A 12887-nucleotide genomic window follows, 5' to 3' on the forward strand; every position below is an offset into this window, starting at 1 on the left:
GCGCTCAGGAGATCTAAGCAGGCCTGGTTAGCACGATGCCCACGGAAGGCCTCTGGGCCAGCTCCTACCTGACTGGTGGATAAAAGCTGGGAAGAGGGCCAGGGAGACCTGAACGGACTCCTGCAGCGACTGGTAGCAGATCTGCCGGGACTTGGTGGACTCCCCGGAGATGTTCTCCACAATATCTTCTAAGACACTCAGTGTCTGGTGGATAATCACTTTGGCTGCAAATCAAGAATAAGGTGCAGGCTGTAAGTTATCTGAGAATAAAGCACAGACGAGGGAACACAGAGGGAGGGAAAGACACCTGCCACGGGGTCAGGAAGACGGTCACACTCAAGTTTTGCTGAACAGTTTCCCTCGATTCCTTTACATCTTCTCCTCTCTCACCTTACCCCACCTTTTTACTGCCAAGACTCCAGGCATCTGCTTGTACAGGCTGTGCCTCTACCTACCAGCAACAAGTTCACAGAGAAGAAAAAATGACTCGTACTTCCAAGTTAGGTGACATGGACTTAATCAAAACTATAAGGCGCTGAGAAGACTGGTGAGAAAATAAGTGTCAGAAGGTAATTACCACACACCACAAAGGACACATGCAGATCAAACCTTCTCCTTCAACTACAGATGCTCCCCAGTCTGCCAACCCACACTCATACCCTGCCGTGCAGTGCAGTGATGCTGGATTCAGAAACAGAATGCCCAATCAATCCTTGGCCTAGTAGGCCTGTAGGCTGATAATATATAATTATTATTATATGTAATCAGCAATACACAACCCTGCAGTACCCTGTTGTACGAGTTAACATCAGTGTTTCACAAAGCACAAGGAAAAATGAAGGTGGTAGACAGCCACAGGCAGGCGGTCAGAGAGCCCTGGAGAGAAAACCCAGAGGTCAGAAAACAGCTCTGAGCCTTGGGCAGGATCCTCCTCGGTACACGAGGGAGAGCCCACAGACCCCCTTTGCAGTGCTACGAGGACGGGACACTGGTTCTGAATAATTCTAACAAGGTACCTGGAACCTAAGAAGGTCCAGGACAGGAAGGTCCTCAGCATGCGTGGAGACTCCCAGGGCTCAGCACAGGCCTGGAAGACTCAACCTCCAGGCTGAACCAGAACCAGGCTGAGAGCCGTCCTGACCCGCAAAGCTCCCCAGTCCAAGCTGAAGCCACTTCCAGGGCAGGGTATGGCAGAAAGAAGACGTGACAGGGAATGCACAGAACTGGGTCTGACCCCGAACTGTGCGAGAAGCTGAGTCTTATTTTCCTGATTTGAAATCACAGGTAGCTCATATCACCTGACCTGCACGACTGAGGGTGGAAGAAGACGGGCTCACAACAGGCCCTGTCCACTAAGACCCGGGGTGGTGGTGACTGGAAAGTAAAGGCAAGGCATGACCAGGCTGAAATGAGCCCCCACAACGACGGCAAGCACAGGACACCCACCCAGCCAGGGCCCCACACACAGGGCAGGTGTTTCCCTAAGAGGAACACGGCCCTGGGGAAGCAGTTTAGGGAGAAAAACCAACAATCAAGAGACAAAAATCTGACCTCTGACTTAAGAAAATTAAAACAAAGAGCAAAGTTTATTTGGCAAAATTGTAAAAGTCAGAAATTGAAAGCATGGTAAGTACATAATAATAGAATGGTACTTCTATGGGGACAGGATATTATAAACCCTTCTAAACCAGATTCCCAAGGAGGCCACAGAGCCACATGGCAGAGTCCAGCCTTTGAGCCACTCAGCCAGGTGGGACCCCTGACCCACCACATTCCCTGGGTTTCTAAGCAACTTACACCTGCCAGGCCTCGGGGGGAGGTACCTCTCCAATGACAGACTGGCAGCCACCGGAAAACTGACAAAAGTGATGCAATAGGAAGTGCACATCACAGTATCAAACTCTCTGGGAACAATCAGATAACCATTCTACAAGAGAACAAGTATGGACTCTTCAAAATGCCAATGTCACGGAAGTCAAAAAAGGGGGACGCTTTTCTATATTGAAGGAGATGAAGGAGACAAGACAACCAAATATAATGCACAATCCAGGACTTTTACAAAGCAACAAAGACATTTTGATACCAACTGTGGGAGTTTTCAATGTGGTCTCAATGCTACGTGACACTGTGACAATGGTTACCATCCTGGCTGTGCTGATGGAGTTTGGGTTATGGAAGACTGGGTTACATAAAGGTTCTAATTAGGTTCCATGTAAAGTTTCCAAATAAAGATCAGGCATTCAAGCACCTATGTGGCAAAACATTAGTAGCTGGTGAATCTGGGTGAAAGACATATATTTGTTCATTTTCTTATTCTTTCAACTACTCTGTAGGTTTGAAATTTTTTCAAAATATTAAGTTGAAAGAAAACCTTTGAATCTTCATTTCATTGCTCTGGAATCAGGATGTAAGAACCACCTCACAGGGTCACACAAGACACTCTGTGCACCGAGTTTCCCGCTTGGCGCTGGCACACTCAGAACCACGCACAGTGTTTCCAACCATGTTCCCTGGGGGAAAGAGATGCTCCTCTGTCCCTAGCACCCGCTCTGAGGGTGCGGCAAGACCGCACACAGCTGGCTCAGACTGATGTGATGTGAATGGAAGTGACACGTGTCGCTCTCAGGCAGGACCTCTGGGAATGCTCCACCCCTCACCACGTGCCCTTCCCAGTGTGAGCACAGACTGAAGGGGAGGCTCATGAGCCTGGAGCTTGAGTGGCCTCCTGGGCTTTGTGCCAGGCCAGACGTGAGCAGAACTATTTGCCCCTCACAAGAAGCCACTAAGTCGCTGGGATTGTTTGTTACTGCATAGCACAATCTAGCCTGTGCTATGACAGGACGACCACATAAAAGAAAGAGAAAAGAAGATGGTTAAATCTCATAAAACATGATTCCTCCACAGTGCCATGTGCCCTTTGCCACGTGACCTCCAGGGCAAGCTATTTAACCTTCCTGGACCTTAGTTTCCTCATGGATGAAATCAGGATAATAGCACCTAACTCACGGCTAATATGAACATGAAATGAATGTTTAAAAAAATACTTAGACCCCAAATCAGAAATACCAGACTTAGAAGACTGATGCTGAAACTATCAGAGATTTGATGATGGGCATAAAATCATGGAGGTGAGAGCTTCGTACACGGTATGCCCTCGATGATCAGCTGCTCTCACCCAACCATGTCACTACAAATATACTTAAAAGTAGAAAAAGGAAGATAAACACAGCATGGTTAAATGGCTTCTTTCTAAAATATCAGAACTGGTAAGATTTAAAGAGTTTCCTTCTTTATACTATCCTACTATTTTTGAGCAAACATATATTGACTTGTTTATAAAACACTATTTTTAAATAGAATGCCAAATATTAATACTAGTTGACATTTCATAAACCACTGTTGACATTTCATAAATGACACCCTTATTATTTTCTTCTTGTAAAAACAGACTACAATTTAGAATTATTTCTATAATATTTGTTATTTCAGGAAGATTTTTCAGGGAAACCTGTCACCTTTTATTTAAACTACAGCTCTCCTAATTCATTTTTTTTTTTTTTAAACAACCAAACTTCAAGTACCACTTGTGAAAAAACCTCTTCCAAAACCTCTGAAGTAGTTGTATTTGGGAAAGATTCAAACTAATCTCAAAGGCAGTTCTAAAGTTCATTTTCCCAGTAGAGGGGAATGGCTTTCTTTGCTTACGCAGTCTCTGAAATGGGTCAATAATCTTGGTGGTATTTATTGATGGTATCGTCAAGGGTCTTCTGTGGATGTCTTCCTAGGGTCTCCAATGTTTTTCACATTTTAATTAAGAGAAAGGGCAGCCTGCACTCAGGAAATATGTCCAGCTGCTGTGTTACCTGGGCTCTATGGATGAGCTGGACCCACGCCCACAGTTGACTCAGCAGTGACTGTGGACATGCTCATCTGCCACAAGGGAGAGCGATGCCTGCCTTGCTGTCTTCCTTGTGCTCTCCCAGTCCAGGGGTCACTTACTGTCATCCAGTGGCATCTTTCTCTGGGGGGCGACGGCATTGGGTTTCAGGTTGCGATAGTCCCGAGACAGTGCAGAGATGAGACTGGCGTGGTTGACGGAGCGCACGGGCCACTGCTGCTCGCTCTCAGGAAGGTTGGGCCATGGGAGCAGTAAGATATTGGAGAGTGCTCGGCACACCAGCACCTGGGCCTGAAAGAGATCCAAAGGCACCATGAGGTCAGAGACCAGAGTAGAAGGCCATGCCTGACCGAGCTTTTAGAAGCCTGCCTTAGAGCTTAGTTACCAGGCTCCTTTTTTCATAACTTAAGTGCAGTCTGCAGTCCATCTCCAAGGTAACCCAGGCAGGGAAAAGAAAGGCAGAAATAACCCCCCATGTCAGTCCAGCAGCCCCCAGGGCTGCCCTCAAGAATCCTTACTGGTGCTCACACTTCCTCTCCAACCCAGCACCTGGGCATTACAGAGGGAAAAGTCCCACTGAGGACACAGCATCTAGCCAGGACCTTGGCAGCTCCTTCTGACAGTCTTGGAGAAGCCACTTAGAACAGGACTGCGAGGGGACTCGTCAGCAGGAGCGCACGTGCACACACTCTAAAGAACCTGCCCCACCCCCTACCCCACCCCATTCCACTTCTTTTTCTAGAGAATACACTTGCCTGGAACTTCTCAACCCACAAACAACGCAAACCAGAATGGTTTGAACCAAAAAGTACACAAAGAGGATTCTCATGACGTTGGCCAAATCATGAGACTTCAGAGCAGCAAGACCTCTCTGCATGTCGGGAAGACACCTGCACTGGCACTGGAGATGAACCCCTGAAGTGTGCCAGTGTTGGCATGGCCTGTAAGCCGAGAGCGCACACAAAGCCTGCCTCTTCTTCTTCCGCTTCCCTGGATCTGAGCCACATGTCGTGGGGATCCCAGGGTGTCCTGGGTCTCACCTTATCAACAAGTCGCTGGGCAGAGGCATCCGTGATCCTGTTGAACACCTTCTGCACTGCAGGAATGCTGATCAGAAAGACAGGCCGCACAGTGGTGGCTAGTGAGACCAGTAAGTGGCACGCAGAAAGCAGCAGCTTGTCTTGGACCTGGAAAAGGAGAGAACATGTGAGCGCGCCACATGCCCTAGGGGACTGGTATTTGAGGCAGCCACAATCTGAACTCAGTTCTTGGCTGCCAAATCATACCAACAAGGCTCTACCTCCAGAATTCTTCCCAAGATAACTATCAGCAACAAGGTTCCTTCTTCTTTGCCACATCCATAGCTCCTGCCCTCGAGCCAGTATTATTTCTTCTAGACTCTTCTTCACTGTAACTGGTATCTCTAAACTCAGTCAATTCTTAAATTCTTAGCTCAAGAATCTACAGTGGATCCCTGAGAGCTGTCACATCACACGGCACACTCCCTGGTACAGCATCTAAGTCTTCCTGCTTCAAACAATGTGGGATTCCTCAGCTCACTCCTCTGGCTCCCACCAAGCCAAGACTTCCCTCAGCCCTTCCTGTCTGCGCTTCATCAATCAACTCATCTCACCCGCTGCTTTGACCTCCACATGCCTATCAAAAATTGGGTGTAGGTGTCACTGTCACTTTCAAATTAGCAAAAGAGAAAACCTGGGAGTGGGGGGGTTAGGGATTGAACCTGGGGCCTTATGCATGTTATGAACATGTCCTGCCACTGAGCTATACGCCCAGCCCCAAGAAAACTTTTTATAGATAGGACCTAATGCTGGTAAGACTGTGATGGCCACAGCACACCAGAGTCAAGGCACGCAGAATTATTTAGGAAAGAAATATCACTATAATTCCCTAGAACCACAAAATATTCCAACTTTTAACACTATGATCTCTACTTATCTAAGGAAATGATCTAAAAGGATAAAGCTACATTCATGAATGCATGCATCTCAGAATTATCTAATTTTTTTTTTCTTTTAAATGGAGGCAGCCATAAAGTCCAGCAACAGTCAGGTCAATTATGAAATACACTCCTAAGGGGATATTACAGCTCTTTTACAAATTATAATTATAAACACAACACAAATTTATAGAAAAAAATACATTATTATTATTAAAACAATACATTGTTAAAAGTGGTACAAAATGCTATGCATGATTAAAATTACATTAAAAAATTAAGAAATGTAAGCATCTGTATAGTCTAGTAACAAACTGGAAGTCTTCTTGGAGGACAAACTTCCTCCAGACTTAACCTCTAACTCAGTAATCCCACTTATGGGAAACCATACCCACTAATGTATACAGAAAAATGGGCCGTTAAGGAGAGTCCTTTCATCAACAGAAAATCATAATAAATCCCACAAAAGAAAGCACTGGCCAATGTGAAAAACTGTAGTTGTTCTATGCCTATTTTTTTAAAAAAGCAGGGGCCATCTCCAGTTACCTACCAACTTTTACTTATGTATGTAAAATAGAAAAAAGCCTAGAATAATATATAACCTGCAGCTGACTGTGCTGCCCCTGGGAAGAAAGTGTTTTAAGGAAGGGATTAAAGAAGGCAAAATTTCTTACTCTGTGAACATGAACAATACGTTACTTTTTCACAATGAGAATGCGTCATGTGGGACTAAAAGAATTAAAATTTACCTGCATTACCTGGGTGCACGTGGACTACTACTATGAAGGACACGAGCTAGCCGTTACATCAGAGTAGTAAGAATTATCTGTTGAACTTTGTTTAATATTTTGATTTTATAGTAAACAAATCATAAACAGAAGGACAGAAAATTAGATAAAAGGTGTGGTCTTCACTATTTCAAACCTTGGTGTTGATCAGGGGTGTGATGGCATCCATGGTGGTAGAGACGAGTGTCACAAACTGCTGCGTGTTCTGCCGATGGGCTTCGCTGCAATACTGTGCTAACCAGTGGGAGTAGGCCTGGAGAGCAGCCAGGGACTGAGCATGCCTTCGAAAAGGAAAGAAGACGCGGTCCAGAGGGTCAGGTGAACATTCATAAAACTTGTTCCCACAGGAGATAAGAATTCAACCCGATAGCTGGGCATAATGGTGCCCACCTGAAATCCCAGCTACCTAGGAGGTCAAGGCAGGAGGATCACAGGTTCACAGTCAGCCTCAGAAACTTTAGACCCTGTCCCAAATAAAAAGGACTGGGGATGTAGCTCCATGATGAAGTGCCCCTGGGCTCAAAAACATCAGTACCCAAAAAAACAAAAACTACCCACTGTGCTGGCTGTCCCCAGACATGGCAACAGCATGGAAACCATTTACCTGCTCACAGAGGACCTATTAGTGATAATGAACATCCATAGATTCAGGTAAATACTAGGTATTGCAGTTTTACAAATAAAGCTTTGACCTAAGATCCCAAAGCTTAAGTTTCCATCACACCACACATCTGGCTAGAGATTAACTGAGGCAGCAAAGACTCTGGTTTTGCAAAGGATGAACTGCATCTGACATATGATAAAATATACATCACAAAAGCTCATAATTCTTCCAAGATAACACCAGACCATGCAATACACCTAAGTGTAACCTCTCCTCTTCCTGTTAAGAACTATACAGTACTCTGTGTAAGGTGATACTTTTGAGATGACCTAATTTTAAAAGATCAATCAACATGGAATAATTTACTATCACCCTTATTTCTTCTGGATGATCCAATGGCCTGGTCTCACGTCAGCCCCACATGTCCTTCTCACACGTTCTCAACACTTGCCCCGTGTTTCCCCACTCACTGATGAACAGGATTCTCCAGGATCGCCCCGCCCCAGACTTGGATCGTTTCTCCAAGGAGCTCTGGCTCTTATGCTGGAGACACTACTTTAAAAATGGAGATGGGGGTAGGCACAAGAGGTGCACTGCTGGGGGATGTCACAGTTTCTGGAACCTCTCAGTAGACACAGGACAAAGGTAGACATATGATTGGGGGAGCTATTCTAGATTATCTGGGGCAAATTTAATGTGTAGTTCACGATTAGTTAGATCTTCAATCCAAAAAATTATATATACATAAAGGACAAATGGGGAAATGTGAATCTGGACTATCAAATTATATTACTGTATCCATTAAATGTATTAAGTGCTGACAATGGTATTATGGTTATGTAGAAGAATGACCTTATTCCTAGGAAACACACGCTAAAGGATTTGTGGGTAAAGTGACATGTTATCTACAATTTACTTTCAAATGGCTCAGAAAAAAAAAATGAGGGCATCTATTCTGCTTTTACCATATTCTATAGGTTTGAACTTTATCAAAATAGGAAGAAAAGGTTCTAAATACCCTAAGGTTTAAAAAAAAAAAAAAAAATACACACACACACACACACACACACACACACATATATGCATGCCAATCAAGAGTTTAAAATTCAGAGAGACCAGGCAGTTATTTTGTATTTTATATTCAGAATCCATTGATCATTTTACCTGAGTTCTAAGCATCAAAACTAAAGAGGAAGGACATCAAAGTCAGTTTTTGAAACCCAAGAATCTCAGTCAGTCTACCACATTTGGAGCGTCTTACGGCTGAAAAAGGCGAGGTGGTGGGGGTGCTCTCAAACTTCCTGAAACTGTAAGCTGGGGAGTTCATGAGCAAATTGGTGTCTCACCCAGAGGATGCATCACGGCTTCCTCTAATTCTCAAAGTGGAAAGTAATAACTAAGGGAAAAAGTTTAAGACCACAGTATATAGATTCTTCTTAAAGTTCACTTGTTTAATGTGCAGCTCAAGAATGCTCTACAACAGGAATAGCAGCCTTCTCTCTCTCTCTCTGTAAATACAGTGCACGTGTCTTAGGCTTTGCAGGCCACAGACTGTCCCAACTACTCAACTCTGCTGAGTGTGAAACAGCCACAGGTGATATTCAAATGACAAGGCAAGGGCCTGTTCCAATAAAACTCCTGTTAAATTTAAAAAAAAAAAAAAAAAAATTCCAGGAGGCCATTGTTTTGGGCTAAGCTGCTGCACTAGTCCAACATCCCAGGCTAGAAACCATAATGCAGTCACTCAAGCTCAAGTTCCACACCACCAGGCTGAAACTAAGCTATTTACCCTGCCAGTCCTAGAATTCAGGATTAGACAGAACAGCCAAATTCCCCAAACAAGTCAGTTTCAAATGGCATGAAAATGAAGTCCCTCTGACTTAATCTTTACACAAAAAGGCAATCTGAAGTGAACCAGTTATATTTCTATTGTTCTGTGTTCTTGTCCCAGCTTTCCAGGGAAGGTAACTTTGAAATGACCAATCCCCTTTTTGTTTTTTGTTTCTGTTTTCTTTAATCCTTTCTATATCTACTAAACCAATGTTCTCTCTTAAACAAAGATGCTCTTGTTGTTCTAATGGATAAACCCAAAGCACTTTTCCTAGAAAGGTACAGGAGAATATTTGGGGAACACATTCCCTCAGGGATTCTGATTTGGTAGGATGGTGTAGGCATTTGTTTGATATTTGCATATTGAACTTCAGATTATTTTGAAACAAGACATCCAGGAACGGTCACACGAGGAGGAGGGTCTCTTGCTTAACTCACTGGAACACTTATTCTATTTTATGGAATTAAGTATGGCCTGATTCTAGAATCCAAAAAAGGCAATTAAGATATTTAACTTGTTGTCATTCTGTCCTCGGAAACTATTTACAGAAACATGCGGGGGGGGGGGGGGGCAGCTGTGGTACTCTAGTGTGAGCCACTTGATCAGGACAGACTCTGGGACAGGACCCACCTCAGCCCCACCCTCTATCCCGACCATGTCACTCTCTTAATGGCTTCCCATGTGTACAGTCCTCAAAGTGTGGTCCTAAGAATTTGAGGGTACAGAGAAATAAAGATGAACTGAATCTAAAGAGAGAAGTGCCCTTAAACCTTTGGAATGCAAAACAAGCAGGTCTTGAGTGAGCCAGCCAGTGTCCTCAGCCCTCCTTGTCTGCAGAAAGTAGCACCAGGAAGCAAGGACAACAGCTAAAGCCAGGGAAATCAGCAGAACCTGACCTCAGTCCAGCCCTAGCCACTGTGGCATTATAAGTGTTAACACCCCAGACCCGGGGGTGGCCTCCACACTCTGAAGAGCCTGTGCTCTCTTCTTTCAAGGTATAAACCTTGATTTCCTAAATAAATCTGTGTGGCTTGGTATCTATGTGTGCTCAGATTCTTTTCCTTCATGTGGGTCAAGGAATCTGTCATTCTGAGTTGAGGTTCCCTTCTCCAGGACTTCCTTGGGGCCTCCTCCTCTTAAGACAGTCCCTGGATGTCTTGTTTCAAAACAATCTGAAGTTCTTGTTTAATAGGCAAATATCAAATAAATGCCTACACCATCCTACCCAAATCAGAATCTCTGAAGAACTGTGTTCCCCTAGTATTCTCCTGTACCTTTCTAGGATATTATGATACATGTGTTTTGGTTAAAACAGCATCTTTGTTTAAAAATATTTGGCCTTTCAGCCGGGCACAGTGGTGCACAAGTGTAATTCAAACAGCTCAGGAGGCTGAGGCAGGAGGAGCAAGTTCAAAGCCAGCCTCAGCAATAGTGAGGCACTAAGCAACTCAGTGAGACCCTGTCTCTAAATAAAATACAAAATAGAGCTGGGGATGGGGCTCAGTGGTTGAGTGCCCCTGAATTCAATCCCTGGCACCAAAACAAACATCAACAACAACAACAAAATATTTGGCCTTTAGTCTTGGGTTCCTCCAGTCCCTTCCAAGTAGTGAAATACAATCTCCTGTTATTGGTAACAAGCCCTCTCAACACCCCTGAGCAAATGTTAAAATAAGGGGATTTCTGGAAAATCCCTAGATGGGCACAGGATGGAACCTAGCTGTCAGGGGAACCTTCTGCTCAGAGGGTTGAAGCTCTGAGTCTCACCCCTAAGCTTTGAGGAGGGTAGAAGGGAGTGGAGGTCACTCTGATGATTCATCACACACTTACACCTCCTAATGAGGTTCCCATAAAAACCCAAAAGCACTGGGTAGAGGCTCTGCCAGCTTCTAGAGAACCAATCGCCTGAGGGCTGGAGGCTCCTGCAGGGCAGCTGTGCTCCGCCCCATCCGCCCCACCCCCCTCTCATCCGGGGTTCCTGGGTCTATTTTGTAATACCCTGTACAAACAAGTAAACCAGCAGCCTAAGGGTTTTCCTGAGTTCTGACCAACTCTAGGCAAATTCTACAAACCAGAAGAGGTTGGGGCAACCTCAACCTGTTGCCAATTGGGCAGAAGCACAGGGAAACAACCTGGAGCTTGTCTCCAGCATTGGAAAGAAGGGACACAGAGGGGACAGAACTGGGAACTGAGTATGACCTGTAGGATCTGACACTATTTCCAGGTGGTGTCAAACTAAATTAAATTATGAGGACAGCCAGCTGGTCTCTGCTGCTTGTGAATGGGGAGATATATCCACCCCACCTCTCATCTGGCCTCAGAAGCATCTTGGGAATTAAAACTGCTGTTTTTTCCACACATCTCGGTTTCGGTGAATGGGCTCTGGGCAGGCTGATATTCACGGCATTTAAGGAGCTCCCGTGTCAGTCCTGCGGACCCTCCCAGCCTCTCCTGCCACACAGTACTCACAGCCCCTTCACCACAGCTCTCAGCTGCCTGATGGGGAGTCCCCCTGCCCCTGCCACTCCTGCCCACCCCTCCTGTCCCCAAAACCCAACAATCCTTCCTCCAAAGTTCAAAGTCACTCCCCCCTTCTTGTAGCAGCTCCCACTCTTCCTATTTTCTATAAAATGATCTGGGGGTAAATGGTGCTTCCTGAGAAGGCAAAATCCCAAACTCCACACTTACACATCAATGAGGTCGGGCTTCAGCACCGATGGCACAGCAGTTTCAATGTTGTACAGTTTTATCTGAGATCCGTACAGAGTGACCTTGACCAACCTGTTGGCAAAGAGGCAGGTTAAGAAAGAACATTCAGCTTAGGAACTAAAGTGACAAAATTAACAAGTTTCAACAAGGAGAAGCCCCAGGACATACTTTTCTTCCCCATACCAAAAAAAAAAGAAAAAGAAAAAGAAAGGAAGGAGAGAGGGAAGGAGGCAGGGAGGGAGGGAATACATTATCATCATTTTTTTTTTCCAAAGAAAATAATCTGTGATGTACATAAAGATTTATATAACAAGGATACTAAAAGCATTATCTACATTACTTAAAAGCAAAATAAATATCCAACACAAAGTATGTAATATAATGTTCAATAAAAACCATGCTAGAGGTATATTTAATGACAAATGTTCAAGGTATTCAAAACGTGAAAAGGCTCTTATGTACACACACAGAGAAAATGTCCTAACTTTTCAAATGTGTATCTGTTAAGGAAAAAAACCCATCAAAATGTGCTCTTGGTATCACTTGCTCTTAGGGGTAGGACGGAATAGGTAGAGTATGGATGATTTTTCCCCCTCTATTTTTCTGTATTTCTATAATGAATAAACAATGCTTTTATAAATGAGAATTAAAAAAAAATTTTTAAAAAGCAGACTTGTTCTACTGAAAATTTATCTAAATGGGTTGACAAAGACCTTTTTATAAAATTTGTAATGTTAAAATCAACTTAACTTTGACTTAAAACTTTGTCTGACTATAGTGCTGAGGATGGAACCCGGGGCCACTGCACACACTAGACAAGTGCTCTCCAGCTGAACCACACTCCCCGTTTTGGTTTTATATTTTAAAATGGTGGCTTTAATGGCAATATAATTATATCTCAACAAACACATATGCCTTTTTTGCTGTGATATACTCATTCGTACCTTGTTTTTCTCCTGCGAGCATCTGAAAACTCTGTCCACATCAGTACACAGAGATGTTCATCATTCTTTCCTTTTGTTCCTACTTCAGTGTATTTATACGACATTAAACTATTTTCAATATTTTTTTGCTATAAGTAATGCCAGGGTGAATATCTG

General features: G+C 44.1%; 1 protein-coding gene across 6 annotated transcripts in view; it reads right to left on the reverse strand.

The window, feature by feature from the left end:
• Xpo6 (exportin 6) overlaps positions 1-12887 on the reverse strand; it is a 98219-nt gene that overhangs the window by 8824 nt on the left and 76508 nt on the right. For all 6 annotated transcript variants that reach the window (XM_048789705.1, XM_015491195.2, XM_015491194.2 and 3 more), the window contains 5 exons: positions 11767-11859; positions 6780-6924; positions 4939-5085; positions 4000-4189; positions 69-224 (listed from right to left, as the gene is read on the reverse strand). In XM_048789705.1, the coding sequence (XP_048645662.1) occupies positions 69-224; positions 4000-4189; positions 4939-5085; positions 6780-6924; positions 11767-11859 (731 nt within the window). The remainder of the gene's footprint in view (positions 1-68; positions 225-3999; positions 4190-4938; positions 5086-6779; positions 6925-11766; positions 11860-12887) is intronic.

The sequence above is a fragment of the Marmota marmota genome, unplaced genomic scaffold (genome assembly GCF_001458135.2).
Source record: "Marmota marmota marmota unplaced genomic scaffold, marMar, whole genome shotgun sequence".
NCBI classification, from domain to species: Eukaryota; Metazoa; Chordata; class Mammalia; order Rodentia; family Sciuridae; genus Marmota; species Marmota marmota.